We start from the raw sequence: 14,426 nt of genomic DNA, 5'->3' as shown, positions 1-14,426 counted from the left end.
TTTTGTTTGTTTTGTGTTTCCTGTTTCTGGATTCTGCCTTAAATCTCTGCTTTGCATTGCCTCTTATAAAAGGTTTTTCTGTCCGATCTGCCTTGAAATGTCAACACAGAAGTGTTTGCCTTTTCATGCATGTACATTTCTCACAGGAATACTCATCTAAGAGGGGTGTGTCAGCGTGTGTATTCTCTGGTAGACTTCCCTGTTTTCAATCATCTACCTGCTTTTTATATATTTTTCTAAATTTTTCAGTGAAGCTATTGCCATCTCTGCATTTAAAAACATGGAGGGCAGAAGGAAAGAAGAGCCCTTAGCTCTTTTTGCTTCTTTCCATAAGTGAAAGAGTTTGTCTGTTTTCCTTTAAGAAAAGGAAACAACGGTATCTATTTTCTGTTTGGAATTCAGGAATGCTTCTGGTATATCTCTATCTAAAAACCTCCTAGCTACAACTTTGATTATTAGAGAAATATTAAATGATGCATGGATGTAGTTTGTGCTAAGGAAAAAATTCTTGAGCTGGAAGGAGACTGTTAGTGGAGTTTCTCAAGGACTAGCCTTTAAATAGTTAAAGTAGTTCCATTTTGTGATGCCTAGATTAATGGAAACACTAGTCACAAGTGTATGGGTCCAAATATTAGTACAAAAGAAAATCGGAATATTATGTAGAAAGAACAGGATTGTTCTGAGAACTGAAAGGATAGAAAAAGAATCAGGTATTACCACCTGTGAAATACGTCACTACCTTTAGAAGCTAGCCTATATATATTAAGCGGGGCTGCTTTGCTGCCACAAAGTAAGAGACAGAGCACCAGGAGGGAAAACAAAATGAAACCTATCTGTACAGCCTGGCAGTGTGTCTATGGAATTCTTGCTCTCTCTCTGCGTTATGCAGGCTGTAGCCAAGAACCAGAGGAGCTGCACGCACAGAGAACATGAGGTGGGCTTTTGCCTTCTCTCCGAGTTTGTGAGTCACTACATTGGTGGATCAGGCCTTTCTAGGGATGTAAATGGCTGATGGCTGGGGCCACTTGTGTGAGTGCATAAACTTAAGTGCTTGAAAAGCTGATTCAAGTACAAGCATAAATTCAGATACCTAATGAATTCTGTAGCTCTCAAAGCAGAGGGTTTCTGGGCTGCAATTTTGAGCATAAGCACCGAAGTTTTAGGTGCCAAGTTTGTCTTCTCTGAACTTGCATAATTTGCTTAACCAAATAAGCCCAGTCAAAAAATATTTCTCCGAGTAAGGTGATGATTTCTGTGAAAGCCTACAGTTGTGGATTTGGACATAGATTCTAGCATAACTTAAGTATTTTCTTCTAAAAGAAGGAGATTTTAGTTTAAATGAATTCAGTGTGATATTTTATCTTATTACTCCAATGCGATGTGAGTGGACGTGAAGTTGTCATTATTGAATGTGGAGCTGCTTGAGCACAACTCAGCATAACATTTCTGCAACAAAGTAATTACCTTCAGTCAACACATTGCACAGAAATTAATCTTTGAGAAAGATAACTTTTAATTAAATAGAAGCAAGCAATTAATTTGCTTTAATTCTTAATCACGGCTGAGAATTACAAAGCTCAAAGACGGAATCTTTTTAAACTTAATTGCTATACTTTTGAAATTGCATCAGTTGTAATAAAAGAACATTAGTGGTCTCGGTAACTTGCAGTCTGTCAAAATCCTTAAATTGTATTTATGCTAACCAATTCCTCTTACATACCACGTACGTTACACTGTTTATAATACAGTACTGTTATTTAGATACCGTCTTCACTATGCTGTATTTGCCTTGGAAGACTCGTCTTGCTTTGTTAGTTCTTGTGTCGGGTTAATTCACTTTGCTACACTAGAAATTGCTATACCAGAATCAAGCTACAGACTGGCATAGTGTATTTTCACACATTTCTGAAAAAATCTTCTGGCATAATTTTAATTTTTTGGAACATTTGTCCGTGTATGTCCTTAATGATGCTATGGCAGGTTGATCTTACAACATTCTACAGCTTTACTGTAGTCTACTGTCATGTATTTTAGCTAACTGGCTCAACAGAGGCTAAGCAAAATCTGAGAGTCTGACTAAACAGATCAGGCAAGAATCTAATAAATTTTGTTAATTTAATGCACAAAAATAACAATACTTAACAAACGTAACAACTTGGCAGTATGTAGAATAATACTGAAGTACAAGTGTTTGGAATGAGGAGACGTTAATTCCTAGGTTTACTTTCATATTGATATTATGTTCTGTGGCCTCTTCACTTTTCGCTTTCGTGCATTTAGATGGAGTATATATGACGTTGGCAAGACACAATAGGCAATAAATAATTACTTTGTCAGAATTATTGCTGCAGTTTGGAGTAAATATTGATCACCTCAAAACTTTTTTATCAGTATTAAGGCTATAAAAAGTTACATACTGTGAAGGATCTGCTACACTGTAGGTATTTCCCGGTTCAGTTTTACTGTAAGAGTAATGGAATTGTAAAAACCAGAAGTACTTGTCAAGCTTAAAAGAAAGGTTTTCCTCGTAGCTGGGTTGGTGTTAAAGCAATTCACTTTCCATTCAGTTGTCATTAAATACCAAGAAATCTGATGGAACTCTGTAAAAATGGAAGGGGAGGCGAACAACAAAGCAACCTCAAAACGCTTCAGATAAAAGAGTGTTTTACCAAAGTAAGCAATAGCTTAATCGTTTATCAAACTGGAGATAGGATTATATAATATAGAAATAAACTCAGAGCTTTTAGTTGTAAGGAAATAAATATAATTACATACTGCCTCTCTGAGGTAATTAACTGTGAAAAAGACATTTGCTAAGTGTTCAAAAAAATTAACTCTGTCTTGCTCTATTTCTTCTAATAGTTACATCAAAAATAATCTTTTCTTAATGTAAATTTTACAGCATTTCCAAGTTTGATGAACGTTGCTGTTTTCTTTATGTCCATGACAACTCTGACGACTTTCAAATCTACTTTTCTACAGAAAACCAGTGCAGTAGGTGAGTTGTTTGTGTGGGTATTGCATGCAAGACCTATGTCCCAAATATAATTGACTTAGTAAAGATTGAAAGCTGAAATTTTTGCTTGATAAATTAGTTATTTATTTCTTCACTTCTTTTTTTCTTGATGAAGAAGCAATGAGTTAAACTCAGTGATATTTAAGGCGAGGAGAGCAATGTCCCATTACACTGTTGGCTGGTTCTGATCAGTTTAGCTACAAGTCATTAGGTCTGAGAAAAGGCTTAGATGGTTTATTCTAATTTATAACTAGTATCTTATTTTTCCGTGTCTTGGCCATGCTATGTATGGTACTGTATTGGTTTAGATTCGCTTATGTACCTGTTCACTTAAGGATCTCCACCCCAGAGAACTAGATTAAATTAGTTAAAATTCTATTCTTCAAAACATGTTACTACTTTTATATTCTTGGCTTTCTGGATGCCTGACTTGAAACCACAAAATCTGGTTTTCAGAAATACTGAGTCATCACACTTGCAACCAAAGTCCCTAGGAACATTTAAATTAAAGTGAAGGTAATAAAATTCTCATCACTGCACAAAAGGAGGACCACCCAATATGATGTCGCAAGTCCAACACTATTGAATTGAACCATTGAAAATCAATACTAAATTTTTTAATATCTCAACTTTTTCTCTAATTATATTTGTAAAGACAAAGCTATATGAAGCACTTTCCATCGAAGCATATGGCAAAAATATTTGAGTTTGATCTACCAAGATTTTACTATGCAATTACAATAACAAACAAGTGTCGGGTTCTTCATTTTATAAATAATTAGGCTTTTCAGTGTGTTTGATGTTCCTCCTCATTTACAATAGGATAAATATGGAGAAAGCAAGTAATGAAGGAAACATATGAACATGGTAGTCAGTTTGTTAGCTTGAAAGCAAAGCCTAACTTGCAAAGAATCTGTTTAATCTCCTTGCAAAGGGGTGTTTTTCTTTGATCCTGTGCTATTTATTGCTTTTTTAGATTCTGTGGGTTGGTGAAAGAAATTTTGTCTGATGCAGTTGGCAATACTTTGGAGCTGGAAGGTGAAATAGATGGAGACACATTGGAGGTACGTCGAGCATAAAAGATCCAAGAACACTGCAACTTGTTCTCCATCTTCCCTGCACTTTCTTATCAGTATACTAGAAAGACAATAAATAGCATTTAAACTCCTTAATTGTATATAAAATCTTAACTCTTACAAAACTATTTGTACACAAGAATTGCGTTCATTTGAAAAAACCCACATTTTTAATGAAGTGAACCTGTTACTACTGCAAAACTTACAAATCCCTGATGAAGGGTGTTACTGATCTTGTATTTATATTGCAAGGAATCTATAGATGAGAATTATCTTATGTCAGCTAGCTTAAGAGGATAAAAAAGGTAAGATATTAAATAAATTCCAGGAAAAAGCCATTTAGCAAAGTTTTTCTAGCTGGTATCTGATACTATTACTACTCCAGGTAATTTCATTTGACAGGCTTTTTCTGTCACAGAGATTTGCAGATATTTAGGATCAGATTAAATCATTTTGCTTTTGATTTACCACTGAAACATCCATGTTAGGAACCTAGTAGCTGTAGGCTTTCTTTATAATCAGTACAGAGGGGAAAAAAGCAAACAACTTGGAAAGGGTTATTCACATTTTATGTGGGCTCGGGTTAGGGTAGGTGAATCCATGTCTTCGTAAGACACACTGCCTCATAGTAAATGTCCAGATTTGTAGTACTAAGTACACGTCCTGTGCTTCTGTTTATTTGTTTTGAAATTCAAAAAGCCATTGTAAAAAGTAGGTTGTAGCTTTTATTTGTAGTCAAAATTCACTCAATCCAATTAATGAGTGTAAAAACCCTACTGTGGTTTGTTTGAGCTGGGTATCTTTCTGACTGTGTCTCATTCCAGCAATTCCTTAGGCTTATGATTCAGAGCAGCTCTTCATGATAGTGAACGTTTTGTAGTACCTGAGGCTTCAGACGAGGGTTAAGAAGGTAGAAGACCCTCTACTGTACTATTGAATGTAATTGTGGAGGAGATGAGTTTGTGTACTGAAATTTTTGCATCATGGACACAGAATTCTCTCCTCAAGTGAAAAGAACAAGATATGCACATCTGTTAAGCCCAGCTTAATATATACATCTGTGGTCTTGGCCTAGGAGCAGGGCTGTGCCTTGGCAAACACAGGGTATTACCTAGCTGCAGATTTTACATTGCATACTTGTGTACTCGGCTACTAGCAGGACATTCTCCAAACAGCACAGTCTATTCAACTGTATAATATTCTCTCAGAGGAAGTGAGCTCACCATGGCTTGAGCCTTATAAAAATTGAACTGGAAAAATCACTTGAGAATGCACAGCAGGAAACCATCATGTGTGAATCAATGACTTATGGAGAAATTATTGCAGAAATTAATTTTAAATCTTTAAGTTATATCATTCTACATATCTTGAAGTTTTCACAATTATCACCTTGTACTCACTGTCTTAGGTCAGGACATCGAAACAGAAATCAAGGTACAGAAGGGGAGAATTTACTTCTTTAGCTTATAAATGAGCTGACACAATGTCTTTCCGCAGCCTGAGATATTATATTTAAGAAAAGACAACATGGAAAACGCAGCTGTGTATGGTCTTGATGGGCTTTACAAACACAGAGAAAGCAGACATTCTTTCGATTAATAAAACAACTGTTTGTATTTGGGGAAGAGGAAGAAATAACCTTGAGAACAGTTTGGGGGAAGAAAATACAATTTCTGTCAAAATTCTTATGAGAATGTTGTCCCAAGGGGTTGTACATTTTGGACTGCAGTATTATTTGAAAGCAACTACAGTTTATTTCTACAGATGACTAGGATTTGGAAGGAGGGTGAGTTTGGCAGTCCTTTCTACCTTAGTGTAGTTGCTTCTGGATATTGATGTTGAAGAAGTTCCTATCACTTTAAGAGTACCTGTTGTACCCCAAATAGGATATCCTAGAGATCAGACTCTGCCCTACCACGTTCATACAGAAGGTCAGCTATGAGCACTTGTTTACTCATACCTAATGGTTGAATTGCATGTCCAGTGGATCACATATTCAGACTTTTGGCAACCAGCAATGATTTATTCAATCTTTGTAGCTGTTGGAATGAGAGGAGGCAAATGTGAAGTGGCATCAAGTATATACAAGTCCATTAAACTGTCTACTAGCTAGCACTGAACTATAAATCTCGATGATTTTCATGTATCGTAGGACCCAGGCTAGGGAACATAAGTTTCTCCACAGTAATTATAGAGTTGGCTTAGGACCAGTCTGTTGCAGATAAGGGTTGCTGTCAGTCTTAAATTCTGCAATGTGACTGCTGTCTTTTTTCTGCACAGTTTTATGTCATATGATAGCTGTGAAAGCTGGATATGCTCCTGCCAAAGAACCTGACAAGTTTTACATATGGCGTTTTGGGTCAGTTATGCCTATCATATAACAAGATTATGTTATGAACCGTGAAGTGCTGAAACATGGAAAATGAAACAGTACTAAAGCTGTGCTAACTCAAGTTTAGTTCCACAGAGCAAAATATGCTGTTAGGATAAACGACAGACGGTTTTTCTTTAGCACCTTCCATACAGCAGCATGAAACTTGCCATCGTTGCTGAGGTGAAGAGGGGGGGGATGTCAGTGACAGATGAACATTGCAATACCAGAGCTGCAATATGAACTGAGAAGACACTTCAAAGGAATAGATCTCAAGGCTGCATTCTGTATGAGAGAGTCTTATTGGATGAAGCAGAAAGAGTGGTCCTTGACAGAAATGTCAATAGTTATGGCCATTGTAAAAAGCTTTGGTGTTTTGTTGGTTTGTTTTGGTTTTTTTAATAGAGAATTCATATGAAGCCTCAGGGAATACCATGCAGTTTTCCCATATGGGACATCTTCTTGGATTTGGGAAGATGCTAGAGGGAAGTCTCTGTACTCCTGATGATATCTGAGGCTATGAAACTGTCCAATTCCTTTGTTAACTCTTTGAAAAAGTGCTGTTTCAATATCCTTTATTAGTTCCCTGATTTGAATCAGGGGAGTGCTGCTTAACCCAACTTCCATAAGAAATTTTTTTTAGTGTCTGGGATGTACTTTCGTTTAGCATCATTCATCAATATGCTTTTTCGCTACTTTTATAGTAGGAGAGCTCTGTGATAAGATCAGCATATGGGACAAGACCACGAGGTGATGTAAATTAGTGTATCTTCACTGAAGTCAGTGAACCAGCAGTGACTTATTCAGCTGGCAATATGACCCAGCATGTTTCAGCAGCAATGAAAACCACCACTTCATATATTTAATCATCCTTGGAGAAGACGAGCAATTTTTTTTTGCCTTTTGGAAAAGCTCATAATGAGGGGAATATGTCATAAAAAAATTTTGCTGTGGCTAAGCTCAAATGAGAGTTTAGGGTCTTAAAACAGTGTCCACCCACTGTAATGAGGGTGTCACTTGTATCTATTTATTAAACCATTGATTTCAAAATTATGGGTTCTATTCCATATATTTACATGTTCTGAAAGCTCTGTCAGCAGTTAGAGATGATACCTGAATGTGTTCTTTTGACAGCATTGAATTTGGTTTAATGCAGTGTTCCTTGTTTGAGTGAATGCATTTTGAAGTTGATTAGGGAAGGTTGTTTTGTGAAGCAAGTGACATGGAAATTTTACAAGTTGTATAATGCACCAGGCTGGTGGTAACAGCTGTAGTGCAGTAACTACTCTCTGCTCAATATAGTACATAATTGTTGTTAAAGCTCTCTGTAATGTCAAATGTAGTGATAAAAATTTCTGTGCTGCCTTGTTTGTTTTTTCTACTTGCAGTATGAATATGACTATGATGAGAATGGTGAAAGGGTAGTTCTAGGGAAAGGTACTTATGGAATAGTTTATGCTGGAAGAGACCTTAGCAATCAGGTCCGAATAGCCATCAAAGAAATACCTGAGAGAGACAGCAGGTAAGACCTAGTTTATTGTTGTATATACGTTGCTGATGAAACAGCAGTTGTTTGCTGAAAACTTTGTTCTTCTTAGCTTGTATGTCTATGTGGTTAGTTTATAAAATCCCAGTATACTAAAATTCAATTATTATTTCCTCCTAGTATTCAACAGTACCCTTTTGAGAATAGGGACTTTTTATTTTTTGGAAAAGATATGATATATATCATAAATAATACAGTTTGATAGTCTATATGTATGTCATAAATTCTAGAATGAGACTTATTTTGTGTATTAAATTGCAGTTGTATCTCATTTGCATTCTTTTTTGGGGAGGGAGGAAAAGCATGAAAGGCATTTTGGAGGCAAAGACAGTACTATGTAACGATACAGAAGAAAGGCATGTATACATTTTTTGAGGGCATGTTTCTTCTTCAGGCTTCCTCTGAGATCTACCTCTGTACGTTTTCTAAATAGGCAGCCGGTCACAGTGCATTTTGAAGGTCATGGACAGATGTTTGCTGAGTATTGGATCATATCCCTAAAATCCGTTCTGTTTGCAAACTAGCATTTAAGCATAGCTAGAACCTCTTCCCGCATGATGAGATATTTCTTGATTCTTTTTTTTTTTTTTTAATAGGTATTCTCAACCTCTTCATGAAGAGATAGCACTGCATAAATATTTAAAGCATCGGAACATTGTCCAGTATCTTGGATCTGTTTCAGAAGATGGATACATTAAGATTTTTATGGAGCAGGTGCCAGGAGGTTTGTATCATTCTGAGCTTAGTCTCTCAAAGGAATCAAAAGCAGTCGGGACTCTAAACTTAGCATAAGCCCGTAGTTGTGCACTTAAATATGTTTGTGCACTGTATGGCTTTTCTGTTGAGGTATTAACTACAGGTGACATTCTTCTCATATAAAGAATAGATTTGAAGTGTACAGGTTCCAGTACCCTCTCCCCTTTCTGTAATAATTATAAACCTAGGGAAAGGTCATTGAAAGTGTTTGATGTCAAGTACTCATGTGTTATAAAGTAGTGGAGTTAAAGCTGCGTAGTCCATTTAGTCTGAGTACCTGAATAATGACTGGAGCTTTTAGGATAAGTTTCTGTTGAGCAGTTAAGTATTATTTTGTAACTACTGTATACAAAGCACTGCTATTTCCTGGGTAGATTAGAGAGAAAAGTTATATACTTCTCTTGCTCATAATTTCCAGTTTTGCTCCTCTAGTCTTCTCTACATTTTGAGATGTGAAGTCCTCTGTATCCTCTCTAGGTCATATTTCCATCTCCCTTTTGCAGTTTGCTCTTCAGTGTCAAGGATATGTCAGCATGAGTGTTAAATTCTTGTATGAATATAATTTCCAAATAAAAACAGAAATAAGAAAACCAGGAAAAAAAATTGAGATTTTCTAGGGAAGGTCCAGACACAAACATTTAAAGTGTTTGTGTAATTAAATACATTTGGAGCATTCAACACAGGGAAGTTGTTTCATTTTTGAATTCCCGTGACCTTCTCACCTGAAAGCTGAGACACTGACATGTATGATGCATGCAGATGTGATGAGTTTATACCAACACTCCCACTTGTTTTCCTGCACTTATTAAAAGTATCAGGTGGTGTTGTTTACATACCTTCTTTTTTTCCTATTCATATATGTACAGCAGAGTGTGCTGTGATTAGTTGCTAATGTCAAGATATTATTGAACCAATTCAGATATTTTAAACTCTGCAGCCAGTCTTAAATAAAAAGGAACCAGCTGTTCAGATTATGCAAGATTCTTTGAGGAAACTTCACTATAGGAAGCTGTTGGTGTGGACTGAAAATCCCTTTAGCTGAATTCGTCTATTGTTAAGTAGACCCAGTGCACTTATTTTATTATGAGCAGGAAGAGCAATACTGTCTTTATTTTGCTTCATGATTAGAACATTTGTGTTATTTAAAAAAAGATTAGCTTTATTACAGGTGGGGGAAGTGTGGATGACCTATCTCCTACACAGAATATCCATTACTTGATTTCTTTCAGGAGCTTTCTTTCCTCTGTCTCTGAATATTTCCAGAAGTTAATCCTATATTTGCAAGGAAAAGACTCTTTCCTTTTTTCTTATCCCCTCCACGCCTCGAGTAAATCAGCTTCTCTTTGCCCATGCACGTGGTTCATGAGGTATACTGTATAGCAGCATGCAGTGTTACCTTAGCCTTTATTTCATTAAGGGTTAAATGGTTACTAGTCCTAGATTTAACAGTTGTTAGACTGAAGTGAGGGAGATGTATCCAGCACTGTTGTAACATTTATTCCTGTCATGGAGGTGGAAACTGAGCTGACAAGAAAGACATAACCGGTCAAGAGCAGCAGCAAATTGTTTGCTTTGGAGGATCTAGGAAGAATTTGGCTTAATATAGGTACTGCATTTCTCTTGCATTAGGATATTGTGCAAAGGCTTAATCCAGATTTAAATGTTTCATGTTAATTTGGGGATTTTGCTATCTTGATACACTTTCTTCTTAACTCTTTTAGGCAGCCTCTCAGCTCTCCTAAGATCTAAGTGGGGCCCAATGAAAGAACCTACAATTAAATTTTACACCAAGCAGATTCTGGAAGGCCTTAAGTATCTCCATGAGAACCAGATTGTACACAGAGATATAAAGGTAAATTTTCCTTTAGTGTGTCTTGTGTGGTTTGCATTTTATCTTATTCAGTTAGTTTTACTCTAACCTGAGGTAGAATTTTAAAAAGGATTTCATGGAAGGTTAAAACAAAAGGAAAGAATAAAACAACCCCTTTTCCCTGGTGCTCCTGGAAAATTCCTTTGTAGAAAGATATATTACAAACTTGAAGGAGTACTGGGATCGGGATTTGGAATCTGTACTCATCTGTCTTCCCTCCTCACTCCCTTTCTTTCTCTGTCATCCAACTCACAGGGGGATAATGTCTTGGTGAACACTTATAGCGGCGTAGTAAAGATATCTGATTTTGGTACTTCCAAACGGCTGGCAGGAATCAATCCATGCACTGAAACATTTACAGGTAAAACTAATTTAGCAGAGCTTATAAGGGTTTTGATGATAGATTTGAAGTTAGAGCCAAGAGGCTTTTTGGATTTGTGATGAAAACACCATTAGGTCTCTATTTTCAGGGAAGAGTGAATGGGAGTGTGATCACCCTAAACACAGGCTTGTTATCTTTCTTTTCTTTTTTATTTATGTTAACGTAATTTTCTTCCATTTTAATTTTTTTTTTAAAGTTCTTGAGTGTGATGTGGTAGTAGTTTTTCTTCTAAAGGTTTTTCATTAAGTAGCAACTGATTTGTTGCAACTACATCTGGAAACACTTGAATAAGGCAACTTTTTCATTTAATAATCTTGATATTAGTAACATAATTAATATGCACACTTTTCTGAAGTATGTCTGAAAGTACAGAAAACCAAACGCAAACCTATAAATATTTTCAGTTTTGAGGCATTAATTATAAAACCCAACCAACTGGCTAACTTGGTGTTATCAGCAGTAAAAAGAACAGTTTGCATGAAAATACTAGACTCGTATGTTACAGAAAAGCTCTAGTAGACAACAAGGTAGTAAAAACTTGCAATATTCAGGGAAAACAAAATTGCTGAGTAACAGCTGAAACTCTACATTGAAAGATGAATTTATGATCACATAATTACTCAATTCTTTTATCAGTGGAGATATAGGTGACATGATGTTTTCACTTGTTATATGGCCATATGCATAGGCTGATACCACAAATCACAAGCCTCATACTGGCCTGCAGTTTAAGTCAATGGTACATAAACACAGCCATCTGTTGTGTGTGGAAGGCAGAAGACAACAGCTTCTATTAATTAATAATCAAGGCTTCCCATTACCTGTCTGGTGGGGAGTCTGCAGTTCCTCCAGTTTTCTTACAAAGGAGGCCATGAAAATAAAATTATTAGCGTTCTGAAATAAGTTCCCTCTCTAAGGATTTTTTTTTTTAAAATCATTATTAGCAAAGCTTATGAATTGGACGCTGGCCCTATATTACATCATGATCTGAATGCAGCATATGACATCTGCATCAATATCTCACGAGATCAACATCTTATCAGGTGCAGGCATTTGAATTTAATCTTTTTCCTGGAAAGCTGTAAAGATTTGAGTTAGAATCAAATAAAGTTAAGTTAGGAGTCCTTTAAAGAGAAGAAAAAAAATATTATTTGTCCACTTTGGAGTCATAAATGCAGCATTTGAATGGTTTGTTAAGAATGAAGAGCTACAAGAAGCAATCTCTTCAGTTTATAGATGCTACAACAGATATGTAAATGACAGTATGTTTGAACAGAGCCGGTTAAATGTTGACTTCCGAAGCATTCTTTTAAGGAGTTTCACCATTTTTTCCAAACAAATTAGTCAACAAATAATTTTCTCATGAATCATCTTGCTTATGCAAATGCGTGGATAATTCTCAAATATGTACAGGTCTCTTGTGGTACCTGGAAATTTTTTTCAGGTTTTGCCTGCAATGTTTGTCCTTACCATTTTTACTAGACTGATTTAATGCAGTTATGCTCCATGGGAAAGAGATGCACTACCACGTGGTGTGATGAATGGCTGTACTGTGCTTCTCATTTCTACAGGATATTCTGAAAACTTTTAAGTCTGTAAAGGGGTTCCATAAGGTAAAAGTTGAAGTGATAGAGAAAGACCCTTTTGTGGCTGTTAAAAGTCATAGACCAAAATTTAGTTTTGGCCCAGGAAGCCACGGTTCTGGCTGATTACCATTATGTTTGGAGCAGGTAGTAAAGGAAAGATAGGAGAGGGCAGGTTTAGACTAGATACAGGGAAGAATTTCTTCACTCTGAGGGTGGTGAGACACTGGAACAGGTTGCCTGAGGAAGCTGTGGATGCTCCGTTCCTGGCAGTGTTCAAGACCAGGGTTGATGGAGCCTTGAGCAACCTCGTCTAGTGGGAGGTGTCCCTGCCATGGCAGGGGGGTTGGAACTAGATGATCTTTGAGGTCCCTTCCAACTCAAACCATTCTGTGATTTTAATGAAAGTCATTCTGTCTTTGCCTGTGTTTTACATACTCCTTAGTGGCTTTTAGCAACTGGTTGTTATTAGAGGTGATATTTGGAGAAATGGAATCTGAAGAAAAGTCACCACACTGTAATAAAAGGAAGTAAATATTTTCTTGTGCCCTTCTTCTTTGTTCTCTTTCATGTTTGCAGCCCTGTTTGTGCCTCAGAGCTGTAATTTACTATGAGAATAAATATTTTACTTAAGTTCTCATTTTGGATTTAAAATCAGTAAGTAGGATCTTTAAAGGTCTCTTGCAATTTGTTTTGTTTCTTGACTCAGTACATAACTCTGTGGATTTTAGGCATTATGTAATACAATCACATGATTTTGTCTTTATCTTATGCTTACGAAAAATAACTTCTTTTCAAACTAACTTTTTGAAAGTGCCTGTTTCTAATCTTCTCATTACAGGGGCAAACATATGAAAAATTATTCTCATAAAGACTGTCACTTTGCAGGTTTTCATCACCTGCTACATGTGTTATCTTTACAATTTATTGTCGGCAAATTTGTTTCATATAATTTTACATTCTGAGGAAGCATTTGGATTATGTGGTGAATATACTTGCAGCAGTTTGAAACCTTGTATTAGAAAGAGGGGGAAGATAGTTTATAGAAAGGATGTTAAAACATAAGTTTCTGTCTAGTTTTCAGTGCCAATATGGAAAATCAGATATTTTGGCTGTACAGGTTGCATTCGACAATTTTTGGGTTGCTTAGTGGTGTGTTAATTCTCTTTAATAAGAATGAAGACTATAACACTTGACTATTCTTTTTGTCCTAACTAGGAACCTTGCAGTACATGGCTCCAGAAATCATCGATAAAGGACCACGAGGATACGGTGCACCAGCTGATATCTGGTCACTGGGTTGTACCATTATTGAAATGGCAACAGGCAAACCTCCATTTCATGAACTAGGAGAGCCTCAAGCAGCAATGTTTAAAGTAAGTACAGCTTTTTTGCTATGGATTTTATGAATTTTCAAATACTAACTTAATTGTTTAATATTAATTTAATTGGTAGTAACCTTTTGTTATATGAGTTGTTTTGCACAAAGCCACAGCCTGACCTGTGTTCTTAATTCTCACTCTATGATCCTTCTCTACTCTAAGCTGTGTTGCTGTAGCGGGTGATCATTTGTTTTTGTGCTGGAAATAGGTCATGACTCAGAGCCGCAACCTGAAAAACTGAGTGTAGACTTATGAAAACGAATACTCTCTACCCTCTTACTTCTATCATCTCCTGCTTTTGGCTCATGATTTCCTTCTTGGCAACCACTCTCTCCAGTGATGGCAACCAAGTTATTTCTGCTCCTTTAAGTCTTTTTTTTATAAGCCTCTCTCCCAGAGGATCTGTTTGCCTTGTCTTTCAAAGGCCCAGTCTCTGCAATATGG

General features: G+C 36.4%; 1 protein-coding gene across 1 annotated transcript in view; it reads left to right on the top strand.

Moving 5' to 3' along the window:
- MAP3K15 (mitogen-activated protein kinase kinase kinase 15) overlaps positions 1-14,426 on the top strand; it is an 84,932-nt gene that overhangs the window by 57,063 nt on the left and 13,443 nt on the right. The window contains exons 14-20 of the mRNA XM_086482048.1: positions 2,903-2,998; positions 3,993-4,080; positions 7,852-7,985; positions 8,606-8,733; positions 10,487-10,617; positions 10,891-10,996; positions 13,819-13,976. Coding sequence (XP_086338174.1) covers positions 2,903-2,998; positions 3,993-4,080; positions 7,852-7,985; positions 8,606-8,733; positions 10,487-10,617; positions 10,891-10,996; positions 13,819-13,976 — 841 coding nt within the window. The remainder of the gene's footprint in view (positions 1-2,902; positions 2,999-3,992; positions 4,081-7,851; positions 7,986-8,605; positions 8,734-10,486; positions 10,618-10,890; positions 10,997-13,818; positions 13,977-14,426) is intronic.

The sequence above is a fragment of the Leptosomus discolor genome, chromosome 1, assembly GCF_034619465.1.
Source record: "Leptosomus discolor isolate bLepDis1 chromosome 1, bLepDis1.hap2, whole genome shotgun sequence".
NCBI classification, from domain to species: domain Eukaryota; kingdom Metazoa; phylum Chordata; class Aves; order Leptosomiformes; family Leptosomidae; genus Leptosomus; species Leptosomus discolor.
Note: the sequence above shows the minus strand (reverse complement) of the source record. Positions and strands in the feature narration are given on the sequence as shown.